This window comes from Carassius carassius, chromosome 49 (genome assembly GCF_963082965.1).
Source record: "Carassius carassius chromosome 49, fCarCar2.1, whole genome shotgun sequence".
In the NCBI taxonomy this organism is placed as follows: Eukaryota; Metazoa; Chordata; class Actinopteri; order Cypriniformes; family Cyprinidae; genus Carassius; species Carassius carassius.
In genome coordinates, this window is record NC_081803.1 from 14,534,148 (window position 1) to 14,551,624 (window position 17,477).

Below are 17,477 nucleotides of genomic sequence, written 5' to 3' on the forward strand. Positions count from 1 at the left end.
TGTATTTTCAGACCAGCATCAAGATGTCAACCCTGCTGATATGGATAGTAATGCAAACTTATGGAGTCATATCCTTGATGTAGCTGAGAGGTAAAGCCCCAATATTAAACCAGTTGCAGTTCTGACTTCTCTGTCTCAATATACTGTACCACACGACATTCATTCACATGAAAAGTTAACTCAGCATTAGAGTTACAGTTACGAGACTCTGCACATATTTGAAAACACAAAAATAAATTATATGCATGTGCTGGTTAAACAGTTCATTTGTGTGGTGTTCTGACATGTGCTTTTTCTGAGTGCATATACCAGAGGTGCGCACACACTAAAAGGCCTGACAAGTAGAGCATGATTACTGGACTATGTTATCATTCATATCTGATTGCGTTAAAAAAATTGCTGTCAAAAAGACACAAGGATTACATATAAACAGCTGGTTATGTCAGTGAAAATAAGCGGTTGAGAGCAAATTGGATGCATTGTTGTATATAAGATTAAATTAAATTAAATTTACATTAAATTTATGCATTTAGCAGACACTTTTATCCAAAGCGACTTACAGTGCATTCAGGCTATCAATTTTTAGTAGAAAGGTAGTAAGGACATCATTAAAATAATTAATGTGACGTAAGTGGTTCAACTGTAATGTTATGAAGTACGAGAATACTTTTTGTGTGCAAATAAATTATTGAATAAAATTTTTGTTTTGTTTGCACACAAAAGGTATTCTCGTAACTTCATAAAATTACAGTTGACCCACTGATGTCACATGGACTACTTAAAAAAATGTCCTTACTACCTTTGTGGGCCTTGAATGTGTCAGTTGCATTGCTGTATATGCAGGGTCAGAAAGCTCTCGGATTTCATCAAAAATATCTTAATTTGTGTTCTGAAGATGAACAAAGGTCTTACGGGGTTGGAACCACATGATGGGGAGTAATTAATGACAGAATTTTCATTTTTGGGTGAAATATCCCTTTAAATAATGTTAAGCATTAATCTGTATTTGGTCTAGCGGTCTCAGTCTGACATAAAAGGAGAGGGGGATGTGAGAGAGGACTTGGGCTGTCCAGAAGGGGACTACATAGATACAGCAGGTACGTGGAAAGTATTTTTCTTGCCGCCTTTCAAGGGTTAAAATATAAGCTTAAAAGCCAAATGAAGTGTTTAACTGGATGAAGCCATATTCGTTTTCTTTCTGTAGAATGTATAAATGAGCTGGGAGAGAAGACTGAGGCAGCTGATCAATAGAACCATCCTAACAGGTGCACAAGAAGCCTTGAATAAAATGCATTTGACCTTAGGAAAACAGTGTAGTGTATATCCTATTGCTTATATTAGCAGTATAGATATTACCAACAGAAATGAAACCTTTTAGATGAATGACTAATTAGAAACTTGTTTCAAAATCCTGCTGGTTTTCCTGGTTGAAAAAGCTCCACAATTTTACTTTTGTAATTACCGTACATTAACATTACCGTACCGTACACTGAATTTTACATTGAAATATGTTCTCCTCTGCTTCACTGATCTGAAATTACATTAAGACCCGTTTCCCTTTCCAAAAATAAACTTATGCTGTACAGTTTCTTTCTTATACAAATCTAATGATGCCACAACAGGTCATGCTATAATTTAATAATGGCTGCATAACATTATGCAGAGGAAATGGGACAGAAAAATAAATTATGCGATCCTGACTCATGGATATAGTCCACTGTCAGTCCTGTTCTAAACTGCCGATCCAATCAAACTGTAAGAAGGGTTTTACTTTAGAACACTGGTGGAAGGAACTGGAGGATTTACATGTTTTGGTGGGGTTTGTGCGTCTTATTTGGGTCCCCGTTTCTCAGTCTTTTGCCAGCAATGACAAGGCCTTTTTTATCCAGCTCAATGAGTTTAAGGTGCTGTAAGGTCTTCAATGCAGAATCACTGACTTTCATCTTCAGCTTCTTCCTCCTCTGAGTGCTTATTGGCCCTCTGAAGAGAAAAGAATGAAAAAATTTAGATCAAATGTTTTAGAAACCATTTAGTTGTCTTAAGTTACAGTGAATTATTAATCACATTAGGACTCAGGTGATGTTTTTGCACAAATATGACAAGACAAACCTGTTCTTATCTGAGAAGTGCTCGGATAACTGCTTATAGAACGTGTTGAGGTCATTCAGTTTCAAGTTACCACGTACACTCTGCGGGACAGTCTCAAATGTCCCCTCAGACACCTCTTCACGCATATTCTGTGCTGCAAGAAAAAAAAAAAAAAATTGAGTTTGAGGTTCTTCTGTCAGCACGGCCTAAAGAAGCAAACACATTTACTAAAAGTAGGTTTTGTCTCAAAACGTCACAAATGGCTAAATTTTAACAGTTACATGCATTTTTAAAGAAATGAACACTTTTATTGGATAAGGATGCATTAAAATGATAAAAACTGACAGTCGAGACTTATAATAATTATAGATGAATAGAATAGAACATCTCTCGGTTCTTGCTCTTCTTCTGTCAGTGGTGGAACCTTGAACACAAGATTTCCCATTAGCACACATACAGTCCGAACCCAAAAACCTCATGAAACTACTTCATTTTTCCAAAGCCCACCCCTTAACCATGGCAAAATAATTGTGTATGGCCTGTGGTGTAGTAAGATGGACATTGACCCTTTGATTTGTTAGATAAGGGCAGTTGTTGCACAACTGAATGAATACCTGCACATCTGCTGTGCTCTATAGCTGGTTAACCATCTGCACTGTGGTGTCCAGGTGAGCTTGTATTGAGTCCATGAATCGTTTCTGTTCCACCTCGACCTCCTCTACCTGTGCGCACAGGGCTGCATGCCGCGCTTTGATCGCAGACAAGTTCTCCAGCAACTGAACAGGGTTTCCCTGAAATACACAATCACAGATTTAGAAAGACAGACTCAGAATTTAAAATTAACAAATGAATACAAATGTACCTCGCGCATTGGCCATGAAGTCAAATTTCAGCCGCTTTTCCACATATTCTATATCAGCTTCTGTTTTCTGGAACTACAAAAACACAGATCTAAACATCATAACTCTTCAGCATTCAGTAGATTTAATTCAGGAGTTGATTGCTGTTTGTACACTTCGGCATTTATTTAGTGGCCCATCTGAATGAGGGTTCAACCTAAAACCTGAAACCCTATTAGCAATATTGCACTACTCTGAACACAGTGGACAGCAGAGGCAATACTGATAGGGTCTCAAGAATTAGGATTAGGCATTATTACCTGTAAAACAGAGAAAACAAACAATATGCCAAATGAGACTGTGCACCACTTTGAAAACTTCAAACATTGTGCAAAGCTGCTCTCAGATGCTTTGACAATACTATTGCACTGCTAGCTGTCCAATACAGTAGTGCAATAAAGTCAGAGCACCTGTTAACAGCACTTGATGTGGCTGGCCACAAGGGTTGACCCTACCTTTGAGAAAAATCCCTGGCCAATGCCCTTTTAACATTGCACTGCTTTAATAACCGAGTTATCAGTAGTACAATATAAAAGGGGCACTGGACAGACGGTATGCATTCAGGCCGTTCCATTTGCATGTAAATAATGTCAGCAAAAAGCCTGGGAAAAAAAAACACAGTTGTCACATAAACATTACAACATAATAGTGGTGAGATACATGCATGTAGATGGTTCATAATAAAGGCATCAATTTAAAAAGCAAGTTCTTATTGTTATGGCATTTTGTTAATTATAGCTTTTTTACATTATTTAATTTAATAGGTAACAGCCATCATTTTTTACTCAAAATAACTGCGAATTAAAAGTAATTTCACACACATTATGAATATAGAATTATTATTATTTTATAATATACACGTAGCACTTCTGACACACAGGCAGTTTGGTAAAGTTACTAATGTTAGTTCGCTACAACTTCCTAATGATATTTGAACTCCTGAAAAAAAATTTTTTTTATGCATGTTATTATGGTTTACAGAATACCAATATAGTTTTCATGAGATTATGCAGCCATACAATTTATCGGAGTCTTCAAAAGGTAAACCTCTACGAAGAGGTCTGTCTGTACGTCTTCCAAAGGCAATGGATACATTTAATATAAATTGTTATCATAATTTCATAATATCATAATTAATGACAATTGCTACAATAACTTGATGTGTATATAAACCCATAGTGTTTACGCATGTTTAAATATCTTTTGGAATAAGGAGTAAGTTCGGGATGCAGCGCGCGCTCTCGCGGACACGCGCAGGCCCTCCCGCACCCCTAGTCTCCTCAGCGCTTCGCACAGCAGCAATCGAGCAAAATTAACACTTTTCGGAATGAATGCCATGGTGTCGATTCAAAATATGCACATTAAAGTAAATTAATCATATTACGGCTGATTTTCGCTGTAAATATAAATGATTAAAGACGTTAGCAGCGGCACTGGTTAGCCATCCAGCTAACGTTAACGTTACATGTTTTACGTGATTTTCTCCCCTCCAACCTCAGGGAAAGTCAGAGGCATACGTTACACAGAACACGTAATTCTTCGTGTTTCTTCTACATTATGTTGTCTGTCGTAAAGGCACCTGTTTTATTAACAGTTAGACGCAAACGGTCGGTTTACAATTAAAAACATTTGATGAAAATGTTTCGCTGATGATGAAAACCGCTTACCATCGCCTTCAGCTTATCAACTGTCTCCATGTTGAATAGTTTACATTCCTGAAGCAGGCAAGCAGCCCCGGAAATATAAAGCTCGCAGCAGAGCACAAGACCTTCTCTGATTGGTCAGCTGTCAGAGAGCGTGGAAGATGATTGGTCAGTTTGTAAAGAGCGAACGAGAGGAAAGAGGAAGGTATGTTCGGGATGGAATTCACAGTGTATTTATAATACATAGTAAATAAAATTGTATGTAAAGCATGTATGCAGAATTCAGTGTTGTTGTTGGGTTTTTGACATGGCATGCAAAAATGTGTTATTATATTTCAAACAAAAAAAAAATGTGTCAAATATCTTGAGAATTACAGAAAGAGACCTATTTTAACAGAGTTGTAATGTTCAGGTCAGGGTTACTTTAGAATCATGCTCCTGGATGCTTCAACAAATTCTAAAACTGAAGGTTTGATTGCAGTTAATATTGTACTATTTAAAAATATATATTAAAAGAGTCCTTTTTAAAAATAAAATGTATACTACTGTTCAGTTTCCTTAAACAGTCATAAAAAAAATATTCAAAGAAGAGTTTCAATGACGTTTAGCCCAACCCGACCAATCGACCACCAGAATGTGAATAACCATTGAGAGTAGGCGACGATAAACCCCTCCCCCTTGTATGTGACTGACAAAAAGTTTATACAATCATAACACTGCATACACACTGCTACACCAATCAGAGAAGGCCGCTCGCTCGTAGCGTCAACAAAGCTTGGCTGCGCCGTAGGCTCGTTCTCGACCGGTTGTCTTGTAGAGGACGTTGGAGTCACAGTCAGGAGGGGTTCTTTATCAACTATTAATTTTAAAACCGCAAGCACTTGCAGAAAATCGAGCCACCATGTTCTCCCGTATCGCTAGACCTACAGCCACCCTCCTCCGGAGCTTATCCACCTCCTCCCAGGTAAAATGTCATATTTGTAAACATGCGACTGGGCTAACATTAGCCTCCATGATTTGTGTGAATGTGCGATGACGTTAACATGTCAAACTAAGATTAATACCCTTTCTTTTTTTTTCCTTTACTCATTCTTGTTTCTTAATGAGCCATAGACTACAATAGTATAATTGAAACTAAGTTAAGGAAACTTACATCCAGTTAACCGAGAAGTTACCTTGCTTGATATTTAGCCATCAAATTCACACTGTAACGTTAGGCGTTACAACATAAGTAACTTTTTAGTCATATGGTATTCATGTTTATGGAAGTTGCAAGGATCATTTAGGATTCCCCATGAATCTGTTGAAATCCTGCTATCCGGCATGAGAAGGTTTTCAGTCGACCATGCCAACTCGTTTATCTGCCTGTGTAGGATCATCCTGGTTAGAGATGGTATCACTTTGACTCCGGTCCACCTTTGAAAGGTCATTACTGTAAGCAGCTACTTGGCTCACTGTTGTGTAGTGGTCTTGATCTGTAATAAGAGATCAGGCTTAATGCAGATTTTCCATCTGATATGTTTTGTGCTTTATAAGGCTTATACTTTTATTTCTATGCAGTAGGGGTTTTCAAACTGAGGTCTGGGTACCACTGAAAATTTTAAAACGGTAAAATGTGAATGTAAACATTAATAAATAAGAAAAATATAAAACATTTTATTAATGAATAAATAGTAAAATATTTTATATTAATAAACAGTACGTCCAACAATAGAGTACTTTAGTGGGTAGAACATAACAGAAACTAAATATTTAGCACAATATTTTACACATTAATAATATAAGATAACATTTTCGCATTTAACATTTCATTAATTGGATCTTTATACATGAGAATGTCCTTCTCATGAGGACGATCATATCTGGCAGTCTGTGGCATTTAAAAGATTCTTGGTTATGCAATGCATGCAGTTCAACTTCCATTTGAATAAAACTAATAATTTTGTTTGCTTGCTCTAAACACAGTCATATGCCAATACAGCCTTCTTTGTACTGTCTAAACCGTTTACAGAGTCCTTAATCACTTGGTTTAAACCCCCCTTCTCCTGGGCATGAGTGGTAGTAAAAATTCCTGTTAGTATTTTTCCAGGCTGAAAAGGTCTCAAGGTCAAGACCTACATGTGTAAATGTGTAGAAACACAAACACGATCATTTTTAACATTTGCATTCAGTGGTTGTTCCATTTTTTTTATTTTAATAATATTTTGACAACCAGATTATGATTCCTGATTAATGTATAAAATGCATGCAACAATTCAAAGCAGCACATTTATTGGCCTAAGGAATCAGAGGGCACTTTAATCATAAGAGTAAATTGGATCAGCATATATTGTGATGCACTGCAATTTTTTTCTCTTTGCAGCACAATGCCAAAGTAGCTGTTTTGGGTGCCTCAGGTGGCATCGGGCAGCCCCTGTCTCTCCTGCTGAAGAACAGCCCTTTAGTGAGCGAGCTTTCACTTTACGATATTGCCCACACTCCTGGAGTAGCTGCTGACCTCAGTCACATTGAGACCAGAGCCACCGTCACAGGTACAGAGATGGTTTCAGCTCCTCAAAACTCATTTTTGAGTTATTTGTTGCAGAGAAATCAAATTTGCTATTTTAAAGTTGGCATAAAATGAAAATCCACCCTATGCCTTTTCTAAATGTATCTTAATGAACTTCTTATGAAAGATTCACCCATGTAACAATTTTTAAACCTGTAATTTGTAATCAAAACTCCAATGGTGAAATGACAGGCTTTTCTCTTTGGTCATGTTCAGTATGCCAGACTTCTTCAGTCATTCACATTACTTAAACCCTGCTGAATTCTTACAGTCAACCTCAAGCTCACATTCAGATTTGCCTCCACCTAATCAACAACTGATGCATAGACCAAAGGCCCCATCCGAACCCAGATACGCACCGAAAATACTAGTGTAAAAGCACCCTCAATGTGTCTGCTCTAGTGTACACGGTCTTGCCTTGCAGGCTACATGGGAGCAGATCAGCTGGGGGCTGCACTAAAAGGCTGTGATGTTGTTGTCATCCCTGCTGGTGTCCCAAGGAAGCCTGGTGGGTGTATATATACAGAATTATTTTTTTTCCTCTGCTTTATTTTATTTTAATTGTATTTAAAGTCCTCATTCAAAGGCATTTGTAACCCGTTTAATGTGTGCATATGTGAAACAGGATATTCAACAAAAAATGTTGATTGGCTTGATGTAAAATGGGCTCAATTATAAATCAGAAATGTATAAAAAGACCAGAATTTCTTAATATCGTGCCTTACATTTTTCTAGGTATGACCCGTGATGATCTGTTTAACACCAATGCCACCATTGTGGCCACATTAGCTGATGCTTGTGCCCGTCACTGTCCTCAGGCCATGATCTGCATCATTTCAAACCCAGTAAGTAGAAGGTGTCAGTAGCCTTACATTGCTGAGATGTCACTTTATACCTGCTCAAAGATGACAAGGGTTTATAGCACTATATAGCTGTTCCATATTGAACTTTGATTTTGTGATTTTCAGGTGAACTCCACTATCCCAATCACATCGGAGGTGATGAAGAAACATGGCGTCTACAACCCCAACAGAGTCTTCGGTGTCACAACACTGGATATTGTCAGAGCAAACGCTTTTGTTGCTGAGCTCAAAGTGAGTTGTATGAATTCAATACTGATGGAAGAGGAGTTTAAATTTAAGTGCAAATTTATTTATTTAATGTCATCACCAGAAAACATATTGACTAAGTCTGTTCATTGTCACCTTTACTGCAATATTTCCAGGGCCTTGATCCCGCCAGAGTCAATGTGCCCGTTGTTGGAGGTCATGCAGGAAAAACCATCATTCCTCTCATTTCACAGGTAAGAAAAACCTATATTACTATCTAATTGATAATTTATTCAATAAAAATATAAACAATAAACATAAGTTTTTGGCAGGATATTTTTTGTGGGTTGCTCGTTTTTTAGTTCCGTGGCATTGCACTGCATGACCCCACCCACAATGAAATCTCATTGGTCCAAAATCCAGTACCATAAACCTCAAAAGACTTTTAATTTGCAGTGATTTGCTTTTAACCAAATGGTAAAATGATAAAGATTCTTATTTTATTTTGTGTTGTTTACAGTGCACTCCCAAGGTTGAGTTCCCTACAGATCAGCTGTCTGCTTTGACCGGCAGGATCCAGGAAGCAGGAACTGAGGTTGTGAAAGCTAAAGCTGGTGCAGGTGAGAACTGATGTTTTATATGCTTTTTGACTTTTTTTTTTTTCTTCTTTTGGGTACTTTGAAGTTTGGTTCCTTTGTATCACTGGCATTTTAGTTGTGCATATGCTTAAGTGAGAAAATCTAGAATATGTCTCTGTCCATAGGCTCTGCCACACTGTCCATGGCCTATGCTGGAGCCAGGTTCACATTCTCCCTTCTCGATGCCTTGAATGGAAAAGAGGGTGTTGTTGAATGTGCATTTGTGAGATCTGAAGAGACAGAATGCAAATACTTCTCTACACCTCTCCTCCTCGGGGTAAGTCTAGCTAGATCTTCTCTAGAAGTTACTTCGTTATTTTATTTTTATACAAGGTCAAAGTAACAACGATAGCCTAGTAAAGTAGAATAAGCTTTCTGTTTATTTGTTTGTTTGTTTCATGAAGATTTATTTTGAATTTTCACCTCCTTTTCTCAGAAAAATGGCATTGAAAAGAACCTTGGTCTTGGTAAGCTCTCTGCATTTGAGGAGAAGCTGGTAGCTGAAGCCATGGATGAACTGAAGAGCTCCATCAAGAAAGGAGAAGATTTTGTTGCAAACAAGAAGTGATCTGTGCTTGTGGCACACTACCTGTGAAATGTCATTTATTTATAAAGCTGAGTCATTGTATGTCAACAAAAAATTATTTTCATCATGTTCAAAGATGCCCACAGTCTTTGTACTGATTAATTAAAACGGTTAAATTCACCCATCAATAAAACGGTCTGTTTACCAATTCTTTGCATTTCAGTTCACTCAATTAAAAATATTTCTATTTTGCTATGAGATCCTTTTATTGACTTGCATTTTTGTTGTTGTTGATAATTAGATGCAATTTGAGTGACCCATAAATTTAATTAAAAAATTAAATGATTTGTGATTAGAGGTGGTGTTGGCGCAGTGGATAAGACGCATGCCTTTGGTGTGAGAGACCCAGGTTTGAAACCACTGTAAGTCACCAATGTGTCCCTGAGGAAGACACTTAACCCCTAGTTGTATCTAGAGGCGTGTGACCTCTGACATATATAGCCATTGTAAGTCGCTTTGGATAAAAGCGTCAGGTAAATGTATTTGTATTATTTATTCATAAATTAACTATATTTGATGTTTGCAAATCTACTCCTTAGTTGTGTCATTTAATAATGCGGTGATGCATGCATTTTTTTTTAAAGATTCCTCCCTAAATATTTTACTACCATAACTAGCTAACATTTTAAAAACATCTAAAATATTTAAATATCTGGGTTCATTGTTTTGTTTTTAATGTTATTTCACATTTGCACACACATTTGAAGAAATTAAAAACAAAAATATGACTTAATAGATATGCAGATTATTGTAAATATAATTAGTTTATTGTTCATGTAAAAAAATAAATGTGAAAGTGACGTGGCATTCAGCCAAGTGTAACGCGCGTGAGTATTCACTTGCTAAAGTTCTTACCCAGCGCTGTGTCGTGGGTTCTTGGCTTCGTTCTGTTATCCACACTATAGAGAGGACACTGGCAAGGAGCTCGGGTGATTACAACACTTGTTTAATGAACAATCAGAGGCAATATTCCAACTTGACCGCAGCCGATTACAGAGTGCGACTTAGCTCTCCATCTCTCTCATCTCAACCAAAAACCCCGCGTTCCTCCACTCCCGCGATCTCAATCGCGGGGCGCTATTCTCGCGATATTAACAATTAATATTCCTATTTAAAGTCATAGACATAGAACATTATAACTAAATTTCACTTCCTACTCAAGTATGGTGACACATACTCCGAATTCGTAATTCGTGCGCGAACACACACACACGCACACGGCGCCCGGGAAGCAGTTGCATAGGTGGTTCATGCCTTGCTCAAGGGCACCTAAGTCGTGGTATTTAGGTTAGGTCTCATCATCACAAATTACTCTCCACTGTACTGTCATAAAACGTAAGAAGTAAATGTTTTGGTGTATTCGAAAAAGAAACACTTGTCAAAACTGAAGAAATACGCTTCTAATTATTGTCTCATTGTTGGCTTATTTGCATAAGGTTTGCTCATTTGCATACGCGCGAAAACGTCCTGCCTGCCACCAATCAAAGGTGTTTAGTACGAAAACATCGTCTCAACGTCCACCGCCGTGCTAATTAGCCAAAGTCACCGTTTCCATGACTTTACTGTGCCAGTAAATCAATTACCAAACCAACAAAACATTCCGAATTTACAGAGTTTTTTTGGTATACAGACCGTCAAGTAATGGCTGGTTTAACAGAAGAGCGTATGCGCGTGGTGGCGATAATTCACGCGCTCAAAGCTGTCGGTATCCGCGTGAAAAACTGGAAGAACCTTCTAAATGGATATTCAAACTGTGAACAAACTTTTAGTAAGGTAAAAAAAAAAACGTATTAATATCCTTGAAACGACGTGCATTTGTGTGTTACTTAAATATATATTATCATTGACACTTTGAATTTGTTTCTAAGGAAAGCGTGTCACAAAGCTTTGCTTTTGGACGTGACCTGCACTTACTCCCACAACATGAACTGTCTGACATGGGCGGTACTGTACCTCAGTATGTTTGATAACTTATCTTGCTTGGTAAAAAATGTAAATAATCACAAATAAATTAGCGTTTCACGAGTGAAACCTGATAGTTGTTGTTTTCAGGTTTTTGGTGGAGGCCTGTGGATATCTGTCACAACACCTGCATACAGAGGGTCTTTTCAGGAAGACTGGATCATTAAGTCGTATTCGAGCTCTAAGGGTAAATTCCTTCAAATCTGTCAAGTCACAATGACACCGTGACATGTCTTTTTAGTTTTTAATGTTAAATATACACAGTGATCTATTGTTTTAATGGATGACCAACTTGTCATTCAGGTTCATGTTTTGACCTTTACATTTACATGTGCACATTTTTTTGGTCAAAAGGTTTTTTATTTTATTTTTTCTATGTTTTTGAAAGAAGTCTCATATGCTTACCAAGGCTGTATTTATTTGATTGCAGTTAAAACAGTAATATTGTGAATATGTTTTATATAAAAATTAGCTTTTTTTATTCAGCAAGGGTGCATTAAATTTCAGTAAAAAGATTTATGTTTATAATAAACATTACAGATTTCTTTCAAGTGAATGCTGTTGATCAAAGAATCCTTAAAAAATAAAATCATGTTTTTCACAAAAAGTTAAGCAGCAAAAACAGTTTTTAATATTGATAATAGTAAGAATTTATTGCACATCAATATTAATTGTAATTTATCACCAAATCAGCATATTAGAATGATTACTGAAGGATCATGTGACATTGAAGACTGGAGTTATTTCTTGCTTAAAATCAGTTTTGCCATCACAAAAATAAATTATATTTTAAAATATATATTAAAATTGAAACCAGCCAAATGCTTCTATTTCATAGGCAGATCTGGAGCAGGGAAAGCCAGTCTTACTTCCCTCGCATGCAGCCTTCCTGCAGCCCTGTGACGTTGCCTCTCTCATCAAGCAGTTCCTGCGTGAGCTGCCTTCTCCTCTCATCCCTTCAGACCTGCAGTTCCCTCTGATTCAGGCCCAGGGGCTTGAGATGACACATGACCAGGAGGGAGCAAGAAACAGAACAACTCTTCTCATAACAGCTCTGTTTCCTTCATCCCAAGCACGTGTACTGAGATACCTCTGCACCTTTCTGCGCCAAGTTGCAGAGAGGTTTGACATTTGATTACAGTTTGAAAATATGCAGCTTACTTTTTTAGAGTCTTTTTAAGGAATATTCTTTTATTTTTCTGTAATCTTTACAGTGTAATCGAAATTATTGTCTGTGGTAATTGAGAGCATCCAACAAATGCTTTACATAGACATGCAGACAATGGACAAGCTCATAATAATTGTTTAGTCCTTTTTATTTTCTCATTTTCATGTCTTTGGTCAGATGCAGTGAAAATAGAATGCATGCTACCAACCTGGCTGTTGTTATTGCTCCTAACCTGCTTCAGTGTCTACCACCACCTTCAAAACTTACTCTGGACACGGACAAACATTTAGACCAGCAGTCATCAGTGATCAAATCACTTATTCTTCATGCAGATCGAATTGGTAAAGATGTATGAGATTAGAATGAACGATTGGTTGACCGGCTCTTTGCTGTCTTTAACATCATTTATTTTGTGTAAACTGAGCTTGTTCATTAACTTTGTCTATTAGGTGTTGTTCCATCATGTATACTGGAGGCATCAAAAACAACAGGAGGAGCCGAGACGTCCTCTCCTACAGGTGGCGCTATGTTTAATAAGAGGACAGGACTCAGTGTTTACAGAAGTGTGAGAAGACAACGGAGGCGAAGTGTTGGTGGTGAGATTGTGATTATAAATATAAATATGTGGTGTCATCCCTGATTTGATCTTATGTTTTTAATAATCATTTATATAATTATAAAAATAGGAATCCTGAAAAAAAATCTATCACAACTTACACAAAAATATTAATCTACTTTTAATAGTATACATTTTTTTCTTGAGCACCAAATCGGAATATTAGAATGATTTCTGAAGGTAAAAAATTACAAACATAACATTTAAAAATATATTTTTATTCTATATTTCATAATTCTATTATGTTATTAAATAAATACTGTATTTCTGATCAAATCAGTTTAACCAACCCTAAACATTTGCGCTCAATATATAATACATACGGTATTTTTGTGTGTATGTGTGTGTGTGTATATATATATATATATATATATATATATATATATATATATATATACACACAGTACAGACCAAAAGTTTGGACACAACTTCTCATTTTTCTTTATTTTCATGACTATGAAAATTGTAGATTCACACTGAAGGCATCAAAACCATGAATTAACACATGTGGAATTATATATGGAATTATATACATAACAAAAAAGTGTGAAACAACTGAAAATATGTCATATTCTAGGTTCTTCAAAGTAGCCACCTTTTGCTTTGATTACTGCTTTGCACACTCTTGGCATTCTCTTGATGAGCTTCAAGAGGTAGTCACCTGAAATGGTCTTCCAACAGTCTTGAAGGAGTTCCCCGAGAGATGTTTAGCACTTGTTGGCCCTTTTGCCTTCTGTCTGCGGTCCAGCTCACCCCTAAACCATCTCGATTGGGTTCAGGTCCGGTGACTGTGGAGGCCAGGTCATCTGGCGCAGCACCCCATCACTCTCCTTCTTGGTCAAATAGCGCTTGATGCCTTCAGTGTGACTCTACAATTTTCATAGTCATGAAAATAAAGAAAACTCTTTGAATGAGAAGGTGTGTCCAAACATTTGGTCTGTACTGTGTATATATATATACTTTTTTTTCAGTTTTAATCAAAATATTATTTCAGAAATATTCGTAGATGCTTTTTCCAAATTGAAGCCAAATCGTACTCTTACTGGACCTCCAATAGTCTTAGACGTCATGCCAGGTGAGCCACAAATATTTTTGCATGGGAAGTGCCTTGTTATTTATTAATATCTCTTTATCAAAAAATACTTTTTTGATCGCTGCAGTGACTCCTCTCTCAAAAAGCCCCACCTCTCAATCACCAGTGACAGTCAAACGCAAAGCTGCTGAGGAATCACTTCCTGAACTTGAAGGATCTGCAAGGAAAAGGTCATTTGTGATTTTTCCTGATAACTATTAATATTGTCTGGTTCTCAAATGACTTCATACAGTAGACTATTTGTGAAAGATGTGGTGGGAGGGTTTGAGGTTGGGAAGACAGTTAAAACTTTTCCTTGAAGATTGTTCTGTTCCCTTGTTTCATTCAATAAATACGTTTAAAAAAAAAATGTATTATGTGTATATTATTCTCCAGGCGGTCTCTGCATGACCTAAGAGAGGACACACCGACTTCCATCACCCAGTCAAAAGGTCAGTCTGTTTATGTGTGTATTTACCAGCTCATCACCTGATTGTTGCAAAATGCAAGTACTCAAAGTTGCTTCCCAAATTTTTTTTAGAATCTGTAAGCAGTCATAGTGCCCTTGAAGAAAAGTGTGGTGAAGAAGATCCCATTCCCACCATTTCCAAGAAGAAAAACCACATTAGAGAACAGCGGAAATCACATAAGTACTATATCACAATTGCACTCTACACTGTACTAAAATTAACAAACAATTTGGGGGTGAATTCTAATTTACAAAAAGGAGCAGTCAGGTTTATATGTGTGTTTTGGTGTTTTCAGGGCTCCAGCACAAGAAGAAAATGTGCGTCAGAGAAAAAGATCTCTCCGATTTTTTGCTGTGTCCAGTGGCAACAGCAGTAACCATGTATGTTTTTTTTATTTATTATCATTAAAACTGACTGCCTTCTTTTTTGCCTGTGTTTTTAATAGTTGTAATAGTTTTTAACAATTATTTTAAGTGTTTATTTCCTTCTGCTAACCTGGTTTAATATTTTTAGCCTTTAGTGAGACAAACACAAAAAGACTCTGAAAATTGTGAAGAACACCAAGAGCAGCCTGACTGTAAAAGTGGTTTACAACTTACAAATGCTGATGTAAAGATACCACTTATCCTCATTGATGGAACACGAGGAGGTTTGGATCAGTCTTTTTATTTGAATGATCGGTTGAATCTACATGAACACATTTTAAATTTGAGAGCTACCGCAAAGTAACAGAGTTTTGGTTACATTTTTGTCTATCCAATATTTAAATTATTATTGTATCTATTATATCTAAGTACATACTATAAATCTTTTCATGTTTTTTTTCTTTTGTGTGCATTAGATTTCTGGAATTTAATAAAAAAATTTAATATTCTGGAATTCTATTTTTATTTTATTTTTTTGTCTTGCAGTTGTTGGAAATGAGGTGGACGATGACCCTGATCTTCTCAACTGCAGTTTTGTAGAAAGCCCTAATGACTGTCTGAACATGGGATCTGAAGTATCTTGCATTCAAAGACAGAAAAGTGAGGAACCCTGTGATGATGAATGTTGGACCGTGCTTGAAAATGAACACTTTGAGCAGTTAGGAGAATGCAAGGTAATACAATCTGTCACTCAAAACAAAGGGTCTCCGATAAATGCAAGCACAGAAGTAGAGACTGAGCCAGAGGTGAAGCAGCCACGTAAAGAGTCTAAAAAAGTGAAGAATTGCTATAAAAACCGATCTCGTCCTCGTAGATCCATAAGCCTACCTGGGGTGAAACTGGAGTCATGTACTGAAGAGATGCCCAAGTTGGAAATGGAAGTTGGTAGAGCAGAAACTGAGATGGATAACAGGGTCTGGCCAATGTTTGCTAGTCTGACCCTTTCAAATGAGCAGGGAAATGTAACCATGGAGAAGAAATTGGGTGTCAAAGAAGTGCAAGAGGCCAAAGTGAAAACATTAAAGAATTCTAAGCAAGACAAGATGGCAGATTCAACTCTTGGTTTCAAAAGACCCCATCTGCGTTTGTCCGTGGCTGAGCGACTTCGGGGCTTTAGTGCTTTGACATTGCTTCTTCGGACATCACGGACAGCACCTCAGTTTCGGGAAAAACCACAGGAATCCCTTCAAAGGGGACCCACACGTCTTCGGAGACAAGGTGCTCGACGGTTCAGTCGCTCGATCAGTCATGAGGGAGTGTCAGAGAGACTGCCAGAGCAGAGCCCTGTGGGATCTCCACCAGCAAATCAGGCTTTCACAGGTATATGTGACGCTAGCCCTGATTCAGGTGTGGAGTCGGTCGATCATGAACCGATTACTGATTTTAATCATCAAGAGGTGTGCAATATGTCACAAAGTTCCCCTAATGTTCAGCTGACAAATGATGTGGATGCGGATCCAGTTTTGCCCACAACAGACAAAACTGAAAATCAGTTTCTCTGTAGTCAAATAGAGCAGGATGTCGGGGAACTTGATCTTCATAAACTATTGGATCAGAAGTGCCACATTGATGGTAATGAGCAAGATGATCATCAAGATTTAAATGTTTCTGCGGAAGTTCTTACACCTTGTCTTGCATCTACAATGTTCTTCCAGCAGATGATGCCATTGAATCTCTTCAAAGACACAAGCTCAGCCGAAGACTTCAAAACGGATCAAGTCTCTCTGAATGAAAGTGACAAGGAAAGCTCCTCCTCATGGCTGAATGCCACTCCTCCATTTGTATTTCCACCTTTTGCTGCTTTGTCACTTGATGGTGTTATTTCTGAAGATGACTCAAGTAAAAACATGCCTTGCGATCTGTCCCCTCCATCCTTTCAGTTTAGGCGTCCGACTGCAAGGAGGCTCTACAGAGACTCTCCCCGCTGGCCCTCGCATGAGGTGCGAATGTCTGCTTGGAACCCATTGCCACTTTAAAAGTTTAGTTCTTTCATTTTTATTGGTTAAATAAATATCAGTTCCTAGTGACTGGGATCTGAAACTGGTTTGTGTAATCATTTAATTATTATTTATGGAACAGTGCTTTTATTTTATTTTTTTATGTTTGCGAGCTGTCACAAATTTTATTTGTTCTTAATAAAAATCTGTTTTAATAGTTGACTTTGTTGTTGTTTTAAAGGAGGTCAGTTTATTAAATTTTTACAGATATATAAGGATCTGGGACAATTTTTGTTCGCAAGTTTAGCAAACTGTTTTTTTTTTGTCACCAGTTTGGTCAATATTTAAATTTCTACCCAAATACAAGCTCTCGCTT

At 37.3% G+C, this 17,477-nt stretch overlaps 3 protein-coding genes across 4 annotated transcripts; 2 read left to right on the forward strand and 1 right to left on the reverse strand.

The window, feature by feature from the left end:
- Positions 1–1,716: 1,716 nt before the first annotated feature.
- LOC132132759 (spindle and kinetochore-associated protein 2-like) lies at positions 1,717–3,953 on the reverse strand. 2 transcript variants are annotated; one of them, XR_009429078.1, is made up of 4 exons: positions 3,443–3,953; positions 2,703–3,023; positions 2,110–2,294; positions 1,717–1,980 (listed from the first exon to the last, which is right to left on the reverse strand). XR_009429078.1 is itself a non-coding variant. In XM_059545282.1 (3 exons), exons 2-3 carry the CDS (start codon positions 2,232–2,234, stop codon positions 1,803–1,805), a joined length of 303 nt encoding a protein of 100 aa, XP_059401265.1. In that variant the 5' UTR covers positions 2,235–2,294; positions 2,703–3,434; the 3' UTR covers positions 1,717–1,802. The 2 variants fall into 2 exon arrangements, 1 of the variants encoding a protein (XP_059401265.1); XM_059545282.1 differs by lacking the exon at positions 3,443–3,953 and having other exon boundaries at positions 2,703–3,434.
- A 1,453-nt stretch (positions 3,954–5,406) lies between these two features.
- Positions 5,407–9,649, forward strand: LOC132132470 (malate dehydrogenase, mitochondrial). The gene is made up of 9 exons (XM_059544848.1): positions 5,407–5,594; positions 6,993–7,161; positions 7,603–7,686; positions 7,914–8,023; positions 8,147–8,272; positions 8,404–8,481; positions 8,748–8,847; positions 8,991–9,142; positions 9,302–9,649. The coding sequence occupies exons 1-9, from the start codon at positions 5,532–5,534 to the stop codon at positions 9,431–9,433; spliced, it is 1,014 nt and encodes a 337-aa protein (XP_059400831.1). The 5' UTR covers positions 5,407–5,531; the 3' UTR covers positions 9,434–9,649.
- Positions 9,650–10,912: 1,263 nt separating this feature from the next.
- On the forward strand, positions 10,913–17,323 carry LOC132132702 (uncharacterized). The gene is made up of 13 exons (XM_059545183.1): positions 10,913–11,224; positions 11,320–11,408; positions 11,504–11,600; positions 12,252–12,535; positions 12,759–12,922; positions 13,031–13,177; positions 14,192–14,272; positions 14,358–14,460; positions 14,666–14,721; positions 14,811–14,919; positions 15,035–15,119; positions 15,253–15,388; positions 15,651–17,323. Exons 1-13 carry the CDS (start codon positions 11,093–11,095, stop codon positions 17,138–17,140), a joined length of 2,973 nt encoding a protein of 990 aa, XP_059401166.1. The 5' UTR covers positions 10,913–11,092; the 3' UTR covers positions 17,141–17,323.
- The last annotated feature ends 154 nt before the right edge of the window (positions 17,324–17,477 follow it).